This window comes from Alnus glutinosa, chromosome 1 (genome assembly GCF_958979055.1).
Source record: "Alnus glutinosa chromosome 1, dhAlnGlut1.1, whole genome shotgun sequence".
NCBI lineage: Eukaryota > Viridiplantae > Streptophyta > Magnoliopsida > Fagales > Betulaceae > Alnus > Alnus glutinosa.
This window is the reverse complement of record NC_084886.1, coordinates 6714781-6732012: the sequence shown is the minus strand read 5'-3', so window position 1 is coordinate 6732012 and position 17232 is coordinate 6714781. Positions and strand designations below refer to the sequence as shown.

Genomic DNA, 17232 nt, shown 5'->3' with positions numbered 1-17232 from the left:
GGTCCTCAAAATGACAAAAATGGGTTAGAGTTGCGCAGTTGACTAGGAGATTGACGTCGATAGTATATGCGATAAATGTCATGTAAACTGTCACATAAATTTGTAAAAGACTTATAATAAAAACTATAGGACTCTGAACATTTTTCAAATTTTTTTGATCAATCAGGTCATAACTGCATGCCATTTCTCATTAACATACTCTTTTTGAAGCACTTTCATAGTTTTTTTTTTTTTTCTTTTATTTTCTAAATGCTATTTTCATCAGGTAGATGAAGAAGAAGGAGAAGAAGAAGCTTGGTCCTTGGAAGGTCAGCATCATGGCAGAGTGGGTTGAAGTGAACATTTTTGAGTTTTGTATGCGCACCCGTGTGCGACAGATTGGTTACAGCGACCCTTTCGAAGGCAATTATCATTAGCTGGCACGACCTTATTTATTCAGCCTGTCTCAATATATGTGGCTCCCATTTCTATTTGATTTGACATTCTCAACTCCTACTAAATCTCATGAAAATAATGCAATCTAAAATATCAATAACTAGCTTCTAATTAAAAATAAATAAATAAATAAATACCATGGAAAGCATTATGAGCAACCAAGGGAGAACCACTGGTCCGTCTTGATTGAGTATGTGCATTTAAATAAAAACATGGAGAAGCTTGCTTTATTCAGCATTAATGCAGTGTCCCAAAGGGTGAGCCATGGAATGGAATGCTTACCCCACCATATACCAAGACCAAACAATGATTAGCAGGACTTTGCTACGATTACAAAACCCGTGTGGTCAATGACAGAGTCAATAAAAAATTGGGAGCGGCGTAATCCCTTTCTTAAAATAAAAATAGGTAAAAAAAATTTGTTTTTACCATATTTAAGGTTTCTTTTAATGGTTCTGTTCAAACACACACATAAAAAAAAAATAAAAAATAAAAAATAAAAAATAAAAAATAAAAAATCAATGCAATTGGATTCTTTAAAGTTAAATTTCTAATTTGATCCCAAGTTGTCTAAGTGGTTGGACGGCCATAAGAGGATTTGGTTGGGTGAAGCTTTGTCCCTATCCCACCTACCAGCAGAAGAAAGAATCAATCAAGAACTCAATTTTCATGCTCCTTAACAACTAGATTAGGTAATGCAATTTCCAACACTAGTCTATATATATTCAGCTACATACATAATCCCGCCAAAACAAGAAAATAAAAATTACAAATAGATGTATGAGAGGGGTGTGTCTGATTGAAACTTTTCAACAATACTGTAGACTAACAAATTAGAGTTGACACAACATGGTGCTATCTTCTCTTGGGGCCAGCTATTCGGGCGAAGCCCGCGATTCAATGCTCAATATTTCAAGTAGCGTAGGGTATTGGGTCAGGGATTAGCCTAGTGAATCTTAGCTGAGCCTCTACGCTCGTCACTACCACTTCTTGTGAACTAGTCCGAGGTACTGCCTAGACACATATAAGTGATCCTCAAATGCATTTGTTTTTCCCCTCTCTTTTTCGAGTGCACCCTATAGTTTGTGCAAGACATCACTAAGCAAATGAAATCGTTGTTAGGTGCAAACACACAAAGGGGATTGAATATATATATATATATAACTAAAACAAAAGGAAAGAATCGAATATTATTTCTTTAACCTAGCTTCTTTTGCAACAAGTCATTAGAGTTTGCTGACGAAAGAGTCAAAGGCCTGCTCTTCCAGTTTTATTTTATTTTTAATAAAAAATAATAATAATAATTAATTATTGTGTTTTGGCACCAACGACAAGAACGGAACCGTTCTCAGAATTGTTCCCTGGTCGAACCCACATCCCACTACAACCACCTTAGTCCTAAACCAGATTAATTATTTGCTAATTATTATGTTAAAATTGCATATTAAACTCCCCCACATTCACATTGTAGCTTTATTCGGTTATATATATATATATATGATGGGCATTTATTGAATTATTGTAACACAATCAAGCTGATTCCTCCTTCTATTTGCAGTCCCCTTGATCTAGCAATACCAAGACACGACATGCCCCCCATCATCACACGTTTAAATGAAGTGGCTGAAACGGAGTTACACGCATAAGTGCTTTATAGTATAAATAAATACACAAGTACATTGATTTCAAGCATTCTATCAAATAGAGTGCCTTTTTAATTTTAGCATTTTTACATGAAAGTATAAAACCCGCAGTCAATTACTTTTTTTTTTCTTTTTTTTTTTTAATCAAATAGTTAGTTCAAACTGCTATCAAATAACTCTCTATATTCTATTTTCTTAAATTTTTAAAGGTATTGACTGACATGTAACATTCGGGCTTATACTGTCCAATAATAATAAAAAAAAGATATCTAACACCATTAATTTCATTCATCCTTCCTCCAATTGAAAGGTTATGAAAGTTCAAATAAATAAATGTAAATTTATCCGTCTATTACGTGCTTATTACACCATGATTAGAGTTTATTGTGGCTGCATTTTAACTCATTTTTTCACTTCCCTCCTATCTTTATTTGCAGTAAAAAAGATCTACCCCAATTAGGTTACATCGAACACACACCACGCTAGACTGCCACATCGTTGACACGTCCACCCGAATTAATAAGGTGTCTCATAAATTTGGATTCACAATGATTCTAATCACATATCTTACTTTTGGAAAAATAGTCTAATAATTTTGACACATGGATTTAGGCAAGCATTGATATATGGGGTCAACGGCCTAAAATTAAGGTAAAAGCTTAGAAAACAGGAAAATTTAAAGCAGCAACAGCCTCATTGATTGACGGGGAAGCATTTAAAACATCCATGTTCCTAAAATTAAAGCTAACTGCTAATATGTCAGGTAGCACGTGGGTAGCTCTCATTTCAAATACCTGTTTTAGGATTACCATGCAGCATGCAGCATGCAGTTTTAACTTTCAAATTCATTTTATAATCAAAATTATGGAAAACAATGGACAAGAAGGTCAGCCCAGCCCAGCCCAGAAATAGAACTGCACACCCGGCCCGTAACTTATGTTGCAACAGAGGGAGTGGCCGTGGGATGGGTACCGGCCCATATTGGTCTCTATTCATATGCCTCCACGTCGACTAGGATTTGTATTTCATCAAATTCTTCTGGCACAATAAAATGAGATTGATCTTCTATGATTAAAACGAAGGCCCAACAAGGCCTATTTACCTTCAAGCTGGGATGTGCCCGTCTGTCGATGAGGACTGAGGAGTGAGGACCAATGCTGACGGGTTAGCCCCCAACCCAAGAGTGAAGAGTCACGGACTGACGGTTACTAGCCTGATGGATATTGTTGCAGAGGGATCACCCCGGCCATAATGACAAACAATAGAACAACCCCAACGGTTATTCTAAGAGCAGTACTGTTTGCTTGCTGGCCAATACCCATGTCCCGACGTCCTCGTATACCATGCACCTAAGAGAGGCAATCCGTATTAGGAACGCGGGATGCCCAAGATCGAGTAAGTAGTTCGTACTAAGAATGATGGGTATCTAGGTGAGGCAGTCTTACTAACAGGACGTCGAATGCCCAAAGATAAGCAGTCTGTACTGATAACATACTCTCCAACGTACCAGATGGTTCAATGCATGTGACTCATTATCATATCCCCTTCAATCCCTATAAATAAGAGTCTGACTTTAACATGTAAAAACCCAAGCTTTTTTTTTCATATTTCTTTATTGACTTAAGAATAAAAATGTTTTTCACTCACATACAACTCGGACGAGTCATCCTTTGCCTGTTTTCTGTCTTTTGCATGCTTAAAAAGAAGAAAGGTTTTCCTATCAAAGCTCGATCAGTAACCTGGTAAAGAAATGCTGGGACCGGGGAAGTCGGGGGCTTAGACATAATTAAATGCATCACATGTTTGTCTAAAGTTACATAATGAAAGACACCCACCACATACCTTTTATTTCCCATCATCAAGTAAAGGGTGAGGAGTGACCCTCAGCTTTTAATTAGGCATGGCCCCCGCTACTTACGACAGAAGAAATAGACTCTTCACAACAGTAATGCACCTACGTACATTTAATTATTTATATCTATTTATTTATTTTAAAAGTTAAAGTTGATAAAAATAGGTATATTTAATTAAATATGATAACACAAACACGAGACATCGTGATAAACCTAGTGGTGATCGGGTGTAAAGGCAGACTTATAATTTGGTTTTAAGTTCTTAGAAGACTTTGATATGACCAGCGTAATTATCATAAAGCTTATTTACATACAAAAGTGGTGAAACCAAAAGAAACATTTTTTTTTTTTTAATTAAAATATCCGCATCCTTCAAAAAATGTGGATATCACTTTTATATATTCGCGTATGCATCATATTTTTACTAATCGCATCCGTGCAGTTATTATTCGCTATACAAATGATTATGTAATGGGTCTATTTTAGTATTTTTGAGTTTTATTTGAATATCTGTTAAACATATTTTAAACGATTTTGAAAATAATTTAGGATGGTTTTTAGTGTTTTGGGCTTGTTTTGATTTTTTAAAGTCCTAATCTTTTAAAAATATATTGATTTCACATTATTTCTACCTTTTCGCCCAATCATTATACGAGAAAGCAACAAAAAGCCAACAAAACAAATGCAAACATAATCTATACATAATCGAAAACGACATTGTTTTGGTGAATTTATTAAATAGAATATAGATAGAACATATATTATACTTAATAAATGGTACGCAGATGCAGTTAATAACCGCATACGCGTTTTTTGAAATTGTTATCCGCACTTGCATGTAGGATGGTAGTTTTTAGTCACCATGTCTATATCAGCATGTGTGAATAGCGAATGCAGACGGTTAATATCTACCCGTATAAACACCCTTAACGTCAACAGTAGAGAATTCATGACTATTGTTGTAATGTAATTTTAAATAATTAATTGTCTCGTCTTAAAAGTAAATTGACAGGAGATGAAGAATTGAATTTTCATTATTTTTCAAACGAAATTGGGAGAAAGACAACTAAAAGTCTAAAATGTATATGATGTGAATTTTCTTTCTTTTTTCTTCGGTCTAACTTTTTTTTTTCTTTCTTTTTGAAGAGTTCTTCGGTCTTACTTCACTCCCAACCAAAGCAACTTGTTTAAATCATGATAAAAAATTCGTTCCTTTTTAAACTTTTGGTTTAAAGTCATCTTCTTTTATTTGTCTGTAGACGCGTGAACCGGGTATAGATTAGAGATGCATTAAGAAACAAAAGCAAAACAAATCACGTCCACTCACAAAAATTAAGATCAAAGTATTTTATAAATATTTGTTTGAATTCGAGATAATTTAAACAGGTGATTATGAAATACCATTTATAAGATTCACTTGACCAGATAAATAGTTAGATATTTCAATTTTTATTTAGTTAAATCGGTCTCATAAGTAATTTTTTATAATCACATGTCCGAATTTTTTTAAATTCAGACAAATAATTGAGAATCAATCCTAATCCGAAAAATTAACTTTGAAAAAAGAATGAAAGAGAAATATGAACACTTTATATTAATGAGAGATAATGGAACAAAAGTGTTTATTAAATAATTAAGTTGATTCTTAGTTATAGGTTTAAGTTTTTAAAATAAAAAATAATAATTTAACATCATAAAGATTAAAGACCATGAATTTGAATCATATTTCACAATATCTTTCTAATTTTAGTTACATTTTGAAGTGCTAAATTTATAAAAAAAAAAAAAATAATAATAATAAAAAAAAATTGGGTATAAAAAAACAAAAATCCCAATGATTCGATCTTTCATTGTGGACAGGACAGACCTATCAAAAGAGGTCACGGGAATGTAAAAGGAAAGAGGGTGTTCACGGATTAAATCGCCTTTCTGTTATACATGTGGTGTGCCAATTATGTGGACTAACCTTTATCACAAGTCATTTGCTTGGAAAAAGAACCTTTTATATCACAAGTCACGCTATAAAATACCAACAAAAAAAACAAAAATACTTGTTTCACGAGCATACTTTCCGCCTTCTATTTTATTTTATATTTTGTAGGCACGGGTATCTCAATTCACCTATGATCGGATAGTACTTCAAAATATATTGACCTACACACAATGGTAACACAGCCGAGCGTAGAGGCTTAACCAATATTCTTTTACTAATCTCGTGCTCAATCTCCAATGTCACTGTAGGAATTGAGCTTTGAAACACAGATTATGCTCAGGTAGATGGCCTCAAGAGGGAAGTAGCACCTAACAAGATTCGAACCTGAGATCAAAATAAAGAAATATTCTACTGTCTCAGGCTCTGACGAACTGAGCCACCCTTAAGGTTTTTTTTTTTTTTTTTTTGTTATATTATTATTTTTTCAAATATAAATATTAACAAATATTTTTTTTAAAAAAATTCTTAAAAACAGTTTTTGACATTCATATTACATTAAAGAAATGGTGATTGATAAATTAGTCCCCTAATCTAGGAAACTCAACCTCTTCCCTACCCACCCTTTTTTGTTCATTGCATCTGTTTTCTTTTCTTACGTTCCATATGCAAACATAATATTCCTATTCTATTTAATTAATTAATTAAAAAGCAGCAATTTTTTTAAGCAATAATACTGTTTGACTGTGACACTAGCTTAAGTGCACTTTTTTAGGGGGCTAGTCAACCATGCTTTGTTAACCCTAGTCAAGAAGATGTAAATAATTTGGTGGGTTTGTTAAAATGAATTTTTTTTATTTTTTTTTAAAGTACAGATGAAACCAATTATAGGAATTAAGAAACTAGAAAATAACTGGTCGATGCTTTTCCAAAGTAGTTGAGTTCCCTTCTAAAATAAAAGAAGACGCATTTAGAGAAATAGTCAATTTATTAGCTAGTAGCGCTGCAAGAGCTTCTCCAATTACTGTGGAGCAAGGATGGCTGATAAGCGAAGAACAATAAGTAATGATACTAAAAGAGTCCCGAATCATCGCTGCTTGAGCTGAAAAATAATTCCAAATAGCAATGTCATAGTTAATTTTGATATAAGGAGAGTTAGGCTTCTGCCAAACCTCAATGCTCCTGGGCAAAGAAGATTTTCAAGTCAATGAGTGCTCTAGAACCAATTTGTTGATATGAGCAGATATTGCAATAGCATCGGGATCTAAATCTTCATGATGTGTCTTATTCCTTAAAAACCAAATATAATCACAAGCCATCATCGCAAAAATCTGAAACTTATGGGAGTCCTCCATAAGAATGCCGATCTTTGTTGGGTTAAGGATAATAGAAAGTTAATTGTCATTCTTAGAATATGTTTTAAATGACTTGATATCCAAACATTTCCCTAAGAAAAATGGTTTTGTGAAAAATCAAGATCAGAAAGTTAGGTGCCACGTGTGTGTTACGAAAGCTATCTAGTACAGGTAACGAGATGTACAGCATGATGTGCATGTCTTCTGACCGTCGGATCCTATCATCTACGTCCCGAACCAGTACCGTCCTTAGATACCCAAAACGATCCCTGGCCGTACGTATGTCTGGGGTCAACGTGATTGGAAAAGAGGTGGGGTTGGAGTGCGTGATAAATCAGGAGCATATTTACTGAAGGGTAAAGTCTTTCAAGAAACGACAGAGAGAGATCCAAAGAAGGTTAATGCCCTTGAACTACCTTGTCAGACTCTCTCCGTAAAATCAGTACTATATTTTATTCTATTTTATTTTTTTAACTTTCATTAACATATTTATAACCTCTATTATTAAAATGTCAATTGACGCCTGATTATATATATATATATATATACACGCGACAATTATCCCAGTTATAGATACCTTAATATTTTTTTTCTAGAAAAATGCTATTTTGCTATTATTATTCACATACTAGAAAATAAGCAGCAAGCCCAATATCTGACAAGAAAATGCCAAAAAATGCAATTTCAGTAACCCTAAATTGGTCCCTACGTTACCCACCTGTCTCTTTGTCATGTCACTCTCTCCCTTCTGCAATTTGTTAATACCAAAACCCCACATTGTCAGAGCTTTGTTTATTTGACTCCCCATTTTCCTGCCTGGGTTGGTTTTTTTTTTTTTTTGGTATTTTCATTTTAATATAAATATTTGTTTCTTTTTGTTTACTCAGAAAGACAGAGATAACCTTTTTAACTTTATTGTGATTGTTTTCTTAAAAATTATTGTATTAAATCATTAATAGCAACTACTGATAATAAATGCAGTTCTATCTCTTTTAAGTTTCTGTTTTTTTTTTTTTTTCCTAAGCATTTCTCTGAATTTACTCAAGAAAAAAAAGAAAAAAGCTTGTAGTTCTTCAACCGATATTTGACTTTGGATCACAAATTAAGGTGACCTTTTCTGTCAACTTTCCTCTCATTAAGAAGGTTAACAAGTTGAACATAAAGACTAAAGTGCAAATAAAGCAAAGGGATTTGTCTAAACCCTTTTGCTCATTCTGTTAAAGATTGGTCCTTAATAGCCGTCTTCTTAAGCAATATTTGAACCCTAAGAATTATCCACATAAGGGAAAAAAAAAACTTAAAATTAAATCTAGACCGGTAAAAAAATTAAAAAAAAAAAAAACCTGATATCAACCCATGTAATAGCAACATATAGGGATCGGTTCCAAGACACATGGGTTGGCAACTAGACGTAGATTTGTAGCTTCAACCACCGCCAAGTATTCAAAGAACACCTGATAATTTGGCCAAAGAACAACATTTAAGGCAATGATAGATACAGGAGCTCAAAAAGAGGAATGCCAGTGTGATGAGGGGTCATGAAATCACAATTGCCTCCAAAATGTTCATTCCTCACTGTGTTATTCCTTTCTATAAAGGAAAGAGAGAGAGAGAAAGAGAGAGAGTTATCCATTGTAGAGCATGAACCTCACTGGCTTTGTCATCTTGTCTGTTAAATTCTTTCCCCCATCTACAAACTACAAAGGGGATGAGTAATGGGCAGAGAGAGAGGTTTTTTAAAAGCCTATTAAAGGAGGGGTTGTTGGCAAATGGCAATTACAAGAGGAGGAACCAAACAACCGTCTGTTGATCTGCCCTGTGACACATGATTTGCCCATGGAAAAAGGTAACGCAAGAAACAAGAAAAAAGTAAAAGAGTAATTATGGAGGTGAAAAGAAAAACCAGTCTCTCTCTCTCTCTATCTCTATCTCTATCTCTCTCTTAATAGTCACAGATCTCTGCCCAAGTAAAAAGTTTGCAAGTTACAAGAGAAAATCCCAAACCAGGCAGCCCCTTCCTTTTTTTTTTTTTTTTTCTCTCCCTCCATGACCCGAGGCTATGATTGAGTGAACCAGACAAAGTTTCCTCACTGTCCCATTTCTCTCTATACCCACTAGCCCCTCCACACTGCTCATCTCTCCAAACTCCAGCTTTTCTTTTTTATGCCTTTTCTCCTACGTTTTTTTTTTTCCTTCTGATTAGACCCCATTCCTCTCTATACCCACTAGCTTTTAAGCCTTTTCTCCTACATTTTCCTTCTTTCCCTCTGATTAGACCCCAGGAAATGCCATTGCAACCATTGTTTGGTTGGTTCCCACAGTGAATCAGTGATCTTCATCTTTCCAGAAACCTGAAGGAAAGTGGAAGAAAGTAAGTAAAACCAAACAAGAGAGACAGAGACAGAGATACCCAGTTCAGTCTTTTTCCTGCTCTGCAGCCTTCAGAGAGCAAAATGAGAAAGCATGGATGGCAACTTCCTTACCACCCTCTCCAGGTTTAATATCAAAATTTATCCTTTTATTTCTTTATAAGTGGGTGAGTATCTTCTTTTGTCGTTCAAAATTTCATTTTTGGAGTGCCTATTTCGTATCTGTGAAGGTGGTAGCTGTTGCTGTATTTCTGGCATTGGGGTTTGCTTTCTATGTGTTCTTTGCTCCTTTTGTTGGGAAGAAACTGTATCAGTATATTGTGATGGGGCTCTACACTCCTCTCGTAAGCCATTTTCCTCTTCTTCTTTCCTCTCACTATAATGTGTTCTCTTCCTTCTCTACACTTTTTAGGTTCGTCGAAGAACTGAGATCTGTGGTTTATCTGCTTGTTGCTTTCTCATTTATATACTACATGTATCTGTTTAAGATTTTTTTTTTTTCCTCCCAGCTCGGTTTCTTTTCCTTTTCTGGGTTTTTATTTCCAACATATTTTTGTTGAATCGGTCCACTGATCCTCTAAAGCGTACATCACAAGCGGTCACTTTAGTTGATAAGAGCATATCCTTTGCTTGTCTTTTAGTCTCTTCATGTGCCTTTTAGTAGCCACTAATTTCAAACTAAATAATTTCCAATTTGATTCATTAGAAGAATTAAACCCTACACTCAAGAGCATAACTTGGATTATCTTCTGTTATATCCTAACATTCATTATGTGATAAAATATTAATTTTGAGGTAGAATTGTGAAGAGGCTCAAATATGAAACAACTCATGGATTTTTCATTCTACTAATAGACTGATTTTGAAATTGAAGGTACTTATCATCCATTCTTGTTACTCTGTTTTTTTATGCCCTTGCAAATCCTGACTAACATGTTAATTTAATTTTACTTTTGTAATCAGTGGTGAACTTTTAAGAATCAACCCTATTTTGCTCAGTGAAAGCTATATGGAAGCTAACAAGCTTTTATTTTGGGAAACATAAGACCAGATGATAAAAGGCCCTTAACACACTCTCATAATTTCACATAGGTGCACAATCCAGTTTCAAATGGTATCTGACATGTGGTGCGGGCAACTGCTTAGTAATTTGGTATGATGACCATCCCTTCAACAACCATACGTCCCATTGATAAACTGTCCACCAGTTGTCACTAATTCAATTTGTTGCGAACTATTCCAGTGAATGGTTGCTAGTTGCTACTAATAACAAATTTAAAGTCTGAATATCAGTAATCTAAAAATCATACAGTTTGGATGCTAATTGGTGAAGCAAATTCCATTAACTCCTTGTATCTTATCTTATCCATCTTTTTCAGAACAAGATACGAGTAAGGTAGTTAACCTGTTGTGCACATATTTTAGGTTTCTCTTCAATAATATAATTCTTTAACTACAAATTTCCCATTGTTGCTTTCTGTAGGAGTTTGTACACAATATCATGTACTATAGTTGCATAGAGTTAAATTTATAGTAAAACAGGATCTCTGGTGAGTTGACTTGTTCTACATGAAGTTTCCAAGGCAAGTGAAATCAAAGTGGTACTAACAATATTCCCACGTCTGCCACGTCTATGGCAGGGATTAGTTTGTACGTAATATTTGCTTATACATTTGAACGAGGGTAAATTAAGTTTACTACCAATCTATGTTGCAAAAACAGTTTATTACCCTAAAATTTGAATCAGACGAACAAATCCTTAAAGTTCAGTATTTCAACATTGTAGTCCATATAGCAACCCATTATTAATTGTAGTGACAGTTTTCAGCATTTTCTTTACATCCTGAAGGAGGGAAACTCTTTCTTCTTCGCTGTGAGACTCCCCAGTCAGCAGCAAAAAGTTAAAAGAAAGGCGGAGACAATATATATATATAACAAGTGCTATTGCTACTAGTTGTATTATTGTTTTAATATTATGAGATACATCCTCCTCTCACAAAGAAACTTAAGTAACATCTTTTATTGTTAGATCACATGTGTCTTCGGCCTATATATTTGGTGCGCGGCAGCTGATCCTGCAGACCCTGGAGTTTTTAAGTCCAAAAAATATCTAAAATTTCCAGACTATGAAAAGCATTCAACGCCAAAGGATTCAAAATTAGGTGGGGAATCAACTTCTTCCAGGCTTGATGCTAATGCTGCAACAGCTGGGGGGAAACCTGTGGATAATGATGCAGTGGCTAAGGATGCAACTTCAAATGACCGTATTAATGAAATCAAGGAAAAGAATGCTTCACCAAAGCATTCATCTCGTTTCCTATTGGCTTGCGCTCCTTTTGCTTTTATCTGCAACCGCTGCAGTTCAAGTGAGGAATCTTCTGAACAAACGTGTGAAGAAGAAGGCATGTTCTATTGCAGTTTGTGTGAAGTTGAGGTGAGTTGGAGCATTTGAATTAACAATGGCTTGCACCTCCATTTGAAAATATTTAATACACTAATCTATTGTGAGAAAGGGGGAGGAGTAACTGAATGGATCTTGATAATCACCATTTCAAAGGCATAGCATGTCCAAGTCAAGCCATGCCAGTTTAGGTTTTCAGCATCTAAGCCCCTACTTTAGAAAGTGACATGTTGTGTGATCATTGCATACTACATGTCATCAAACTCACAGTTGGCATCCATCTGATATTGTTCTAAGATTTTCCTTTTGACTTTTCATTTGATAGCGGATGAATTATAAGAGATTCAAATTGTTATTTTGATGTAGGTTTTCAAGTACAGCAAGCACTGTCGAGTTTGTGATAAATGTGTTGACCGTTTTGATCATCATTGCAGGGTATACAAATCTTAATTTGTTAATATTTCTCCTGTTCTTTAATGATTTGTCTAATTCTTTGGTTAATCTTGGTTTTTGTAGTGGCTTAACAACTGTATAGGCAAAAAGAACTACCGACAATTTTTCACCCTCATGGTTACTTCTCTCCTCTTGGTAAGCATAAGCATCCATACTACTTTCTTAAAATCTTGATGAACCATAGCCAACCTCTCCGGATTGATTTCTCAGGTCAGCTAGGTCCTAGAAGTCTCCTTAGCTTCACTTCTAGCCTTGTGCAAGCATCCCTGATCTTCAGTATCGTAAAGCTCTGAATCATATGAAATGTTTTCAGTTGTCATCCTGACATGCTTTATTGCCTATCGTTAAGTATAATTAATCCTCATTACATTTTTCTGAGCAAATTAATTATCCTTACATAAAAAAATAAAAAAATAAAATAGAACTCCGTATGAAAAAAAAATAAAATCTATAACAATGAAAATACCATGTTTCCTAAAATTCATCACTACTCGGGGAGTTTCTTGATGTTGTCATAGTCATTTAGCTCCTACAAAAGTTTAGGAATAGTTTTTGGATCAATCATCAAATCTTGAACCATTACCCGTGTCATATCGTTATCCCTTTCCGAATATCTTCTACAATTACCACAAGCTATTTGCCAGAATCTGAAGATCACCCCAGAGTAAGCATTTTATTTTCAAGTCATTTTCATTTTAATTGATTATTGACAGGTATATACATGGTTTGTTCCCCTTGGGCTTGAGATTGCAGCTTATTCTACAATGGTCAACTGGAATCCTCGTGCTTATCTGCTGTTCTCTTGAGAGGAAGCGGTTTTCTGTGGATATCTCCATGAAGTTAGGAAGCAGTTTCTCTTTGGTGCCCTTTATTATTGTAGTGGTGAGTGTTCTGCTAACTTTTTCTGTGTTTTTAATTTGTATTTATGTTTTTAATTTAATTATATATATATTATTTGGGTTTTGTTTTTGTTGGCTCAAAAGAGGCATGAGGACACAGAAAGTTAATTCCTCAGTTGTTTCTTTTGAGGGCTGGTCCTATCGTCAAATTAACTATCAACATAACTTGTTTATAGGTAGTGTGCACCATTTTGGCTCTGATTGCTACCCTACCACTAGCTCAGCTTTTCTTCTTTCACATCCTCCTCATAAAGAAGGTAAGATCTCAACCACTCTTGCATGCTGTCATGAGTTGTTATTGTTTCAACACTGGCCCTATCTTAGTTTATTTATTTGGGCTGGATTTTTCTTGTGGTAGTGTAAAGGATTGTTATTTAATACCTCTTATGTGTTCTTCTTCTTTGATTTGAAAAAAGAAAAGGAGATGATTTATTTCTTCTTTTGGGGGGTTGGGGGAGGGGGTTCACCTTCAATGAGGTTGGTATGGAAAATATCTGTTATTCCTATGTTGTTACCTCCCATGGATATGCAAAATCCATTTTTTTTACTAATATTTCTTATTTTTATACTTTTTTCTTTTCTTAATTTATCTTGTGTTTTATTTTCATAAAAAAAAAAAATTATCTTGTGTTTTATTGTTGTAAATGAATCACACAACAAACTTTCTTTTTACACATGGTGTCACCACTCTCTTTGACTGCATCCTCTAATTGAAACTTAAAATTAGCTATTAATATAATTCCTGCATCTGACATAGGGAATCAGTACATATGATTATATCATAGCTCTGAGGGAGCAGGAACAAGAGCAACAAGGAGTTGGAGTTCAACAGAGTCCCCAAATGTCTCCTGCCAGTTCACTTACTGGATTAAGCAGTGCAAGCTCCTTTACAACTTTCCACCGTGGTGCATGGTGCACACCCCCACGCTTGTTTCTTGAAGATCAGGTATTTTTGACCAATCTACACTTCCTTTATTGGAGATGACAGTTACTTGCATATCTGCATATTACATTAGTAGTAGTTGTGCCACAACATTAGGCTTGTCATCTCCCAAATCTCGAACTTTTGTTGTTTGTGCATGTCTCTTGTATTTCTTTCATTTCCAACATCCTTGGTAGGTCTCTAACTGGGAAAACAAAAGTAGAAGATAGTCTGGGCTGGTTACAATTATCTGACCAGCTAAAAGGTGATATATTGCTATTATTTTTCGTCTGCATTATTGGTTTTATAAAGCCTTAGGTAGATGAAATTATTCAGTAGGCATCAATGAAGTATGGATACTCCAAAAAATCGCTGGAGTGTCGGTATCACACATTAGACACAGCTATGGCTCAGATACGGCCGGATATGTGTCCAATATGTCTGCTGATTAAAAAAATATTTTTAAACTCTTAATATAATGGGACACTGGAAGAAATGTGAATATCTGTAAAATTCTGAATATTTCCCTATCACTGTATTAGTATTGTATCTTATCCCTGTCCCATGCCGGTATCGGTGCTTACTATATTTGCATTTTTGTTGCGAGCAACTGTCTGTTAGAATGGCCTTTGCCAAATCAGTAAATTGGTAATATTCCCTTCTTTTTCTTCATTGAAATCTCAAGGTCTTTCTTAGGAAGTGGTCAGAGAAGCCACTGTAGCTTATTTAAATGGAATGAACTAACAACATAGATCTTATTCAAATGTGGGTCAAAATACCATTGGAGTGTTGATTTATGAGTGATTCCCGATGTCTCTTTATCTCCTAGAATAATTTGTGGAGTATGCATTATGCTTGTTACCCCCGCCACCCATTTTGGGCACTGCATAAGCGTTTTCAGTGGACTAATTATGAACAGAATGATGATTACGATGACCATTGACACTGATATTATAACGAGCTAAAATCATATGGTTCTGTTTGTTGATGCTACTGTAATTTCTGTATTTCTTGCAGTTTGATGTCGTTCCTCCAGAAACTGCGTCTGTGAGCTCGTTAGGGAAAATATCGCGAGAGGAACATATTAAGAAAAGAAATCCTGGAGCAGTAAAGATCAGTCCATGGACATTAGCACGATTAAATGGAGAAGAGGTTTCAAAGGCTGCTGCAGAGGCAAGAAAAAAATCCAAAATCTTGCAGCCTATAATGAGACGGGATGCCCCTTTTGGCCTAGAACCTGACAGTAGCTTTGGCAACAGTGGCCGTCGGATGGTCCCGAGGCCTGATAATAATAGAAGGCGGGCCAATAAGCGGGTGCGCCTCCCAGCTGACCTACCCCTTGAGCCCCTGCCAACGGTTTCAGTTAAAGAAGTTGAGAAAGGTTTCAACGAGTCATCAACTAGTTTGGCCCCTCTTCAGCTTGAAGCGCGCAGTGCTTTCCAAACAAGCCTAGCAATGTCAAGCTCAGCTGGGATTGTTGCTTCTTCTCCTGAGAGCAGTTTGGACTCACCCGATATTCACCCATTCCGGGTCTCTTCATCAGGTCCTGAAGAGGCAAGGCGGCTCACAGGTTTGTCTGCTGCTGGTGCAGTTTCTCAGAGGGGGATCCCACTGTCAAGGTCAACCAGTGATGGGTATGAAGCTTCTGGTGGGGAAGATAGTGATCGTGTTCCTTCCAGAATTTTCCAGAGGTCGACAAACTGGAGTAGCCTTCTCTTCGCATCTGGTCATGATGAGAGGGTTATTAAGCTGAATGCTTCATCTTCTAGCCAGGCTAACAGTAGAAACCTTTGACCAATTATGAACTGATGAAGTTTAGTTCACTTTGATTCCATAAAGGGAATAGTTCAACATTCTTTCATTTGTTGGCCAAGGTGTTTCGGGCTCCAAAATACGGTCTGCTTTGCCAAATTTAATTGGGAATGGACTCTAGGACATCAAATCAGGACCTTCATGCGCAAGACATGTATAAGGCTGTACAGAAATTTTAGAATTTGGGTTCCACCAAGATGTATTTGCTTTATATTTTGCTTGAGCTTCATTGCAGCGTCTGGTGGGTTTTCAGGGATTCACCAGATGGTGAGTTTGCTGTTGTGCTGCATATGATACTCAAATTTGTCATCCTTGTTGATTTTGCTAGAAATGAATTATTCTTGGATGGCTTCTGCTTGACTTCTATTGGTACTTCCAAGACTCTGAAAAGACTATTTCATGCTCCCAATGTCATCCATCATGATCAATGCTTCAGCATTTCGCTGTCATAAGTCTTTGCCGGCGGAAATCAAGTTGGCCTGTTTAAATGTTGTAGAATCTGTGTGATTTATGCTAATACTTGTCTCTGAATCTATTGGCGAGGGTGGGGTTATGTGAGCTAAAATAAGAAAAACATATGTTGTATAAGGTTCAAGAGCATTTAGACATATGCATGTATACTACAATACTAACATGCATAGTGTAAGGAGTATTCTAGAAGGGTAGTGAGCGGAGGTATCTAGGAGCTAACCATATTTTGTTAGCATGAAGGCTCTAGAAGGGGGATGAGGTGGTAGAAGTTACTCCCCTATAAGAACCCAAAGAATGGAGAAGGAAAGCATGAAGGGAGAATATTGAGCCTTAACTTTTTTGGAGAGCTCGGGCCTCTCGAAGAGCCCATGGTTTGTAGGAGAGATAGGCCTCTTGAAGAGCCTTAATCTACTGTTTATCATCTTCTTCCCTGAATTTTCCTCTTTCATATAAGAAAGCACATAACAATTGGTATCAAAGCCGTTCTTTCTTCACCCATCGCTTCAACATTTTCCATTTTCCCTCCGAAATTTTTTCCTAGCTTCTGTTATCCAACATATTATTATTATTATTATTATTATTTTCCTCTCATTTCTACACCACAATCTCTTCCATGGCAGCTCTGTCACACCATCACGAAGCCCATTTTTCTTAGTCAAATCCCTACGCTGGGATGAGCCCTGATTTAC

The 17232-nt window shown here is 35.8% G+C and overlaps 1 protein-coding gene across 1 annotated transcript; it reads left to right on the top strand.

Annotated features, from left to right (window-relative positions):
- Positions 1 to 8872: 8872 nt before the first annotated feature.
- Positions 8873 to 16432, top strand: LOC133869057 (probable protein S-acyltransferase 22). The gene is made up of 9 exons (XM_062306034.1): positions 8873 to 9711; positions 9816 to 9929; positions 11615 to 12019; positions 12353 to 12421; positions 12503 to 12574; positions 13193 to 13321; positions 13515 to 13595; positions 14096 to 14284; positions 15278 to 16432. The coding sequence occupies exons 1-9, from the start codon at positions 9670 to 9672 to the stop codon at positions 16052 to 16054; spliced, it is 1878 nt and encodes a 625-aa protein (XP_062162018.1). The 5' UTR covers positions 8873 to 9669; the 3' UTR covers positions 16055 to 16432.
- Positions 16433 to 17232: the final 800 nt, after the last annotated feature.

What these genes read in the sequence shown, in the direction of transcription:
- LOC133869057 (XM_062306034.1), top strand. Translation starts at nt 9,670, where the DNA reads ATGAGAAAGCATGGATGGCAACTTCCTTACCACCCTCTCCAG. An exon ending in TTCCTTACCACCCTCTCCAG is followed by an intron (nt 9,712 to 9,815) that starts GTTTAATATCAA and finishes GTATCTGTGAAG; the next exon opens with GTGGTAGCTGTTGCTGTATT. An exon ending in GTTTTGATCATCATTGCAGG is followed by an intron (nt 12,422 to 12,502) that starts GTATACAAATCT and finishes TGGTTTTTGTAG; the next exon opens with TGGCTTAACAACTGTATAGG.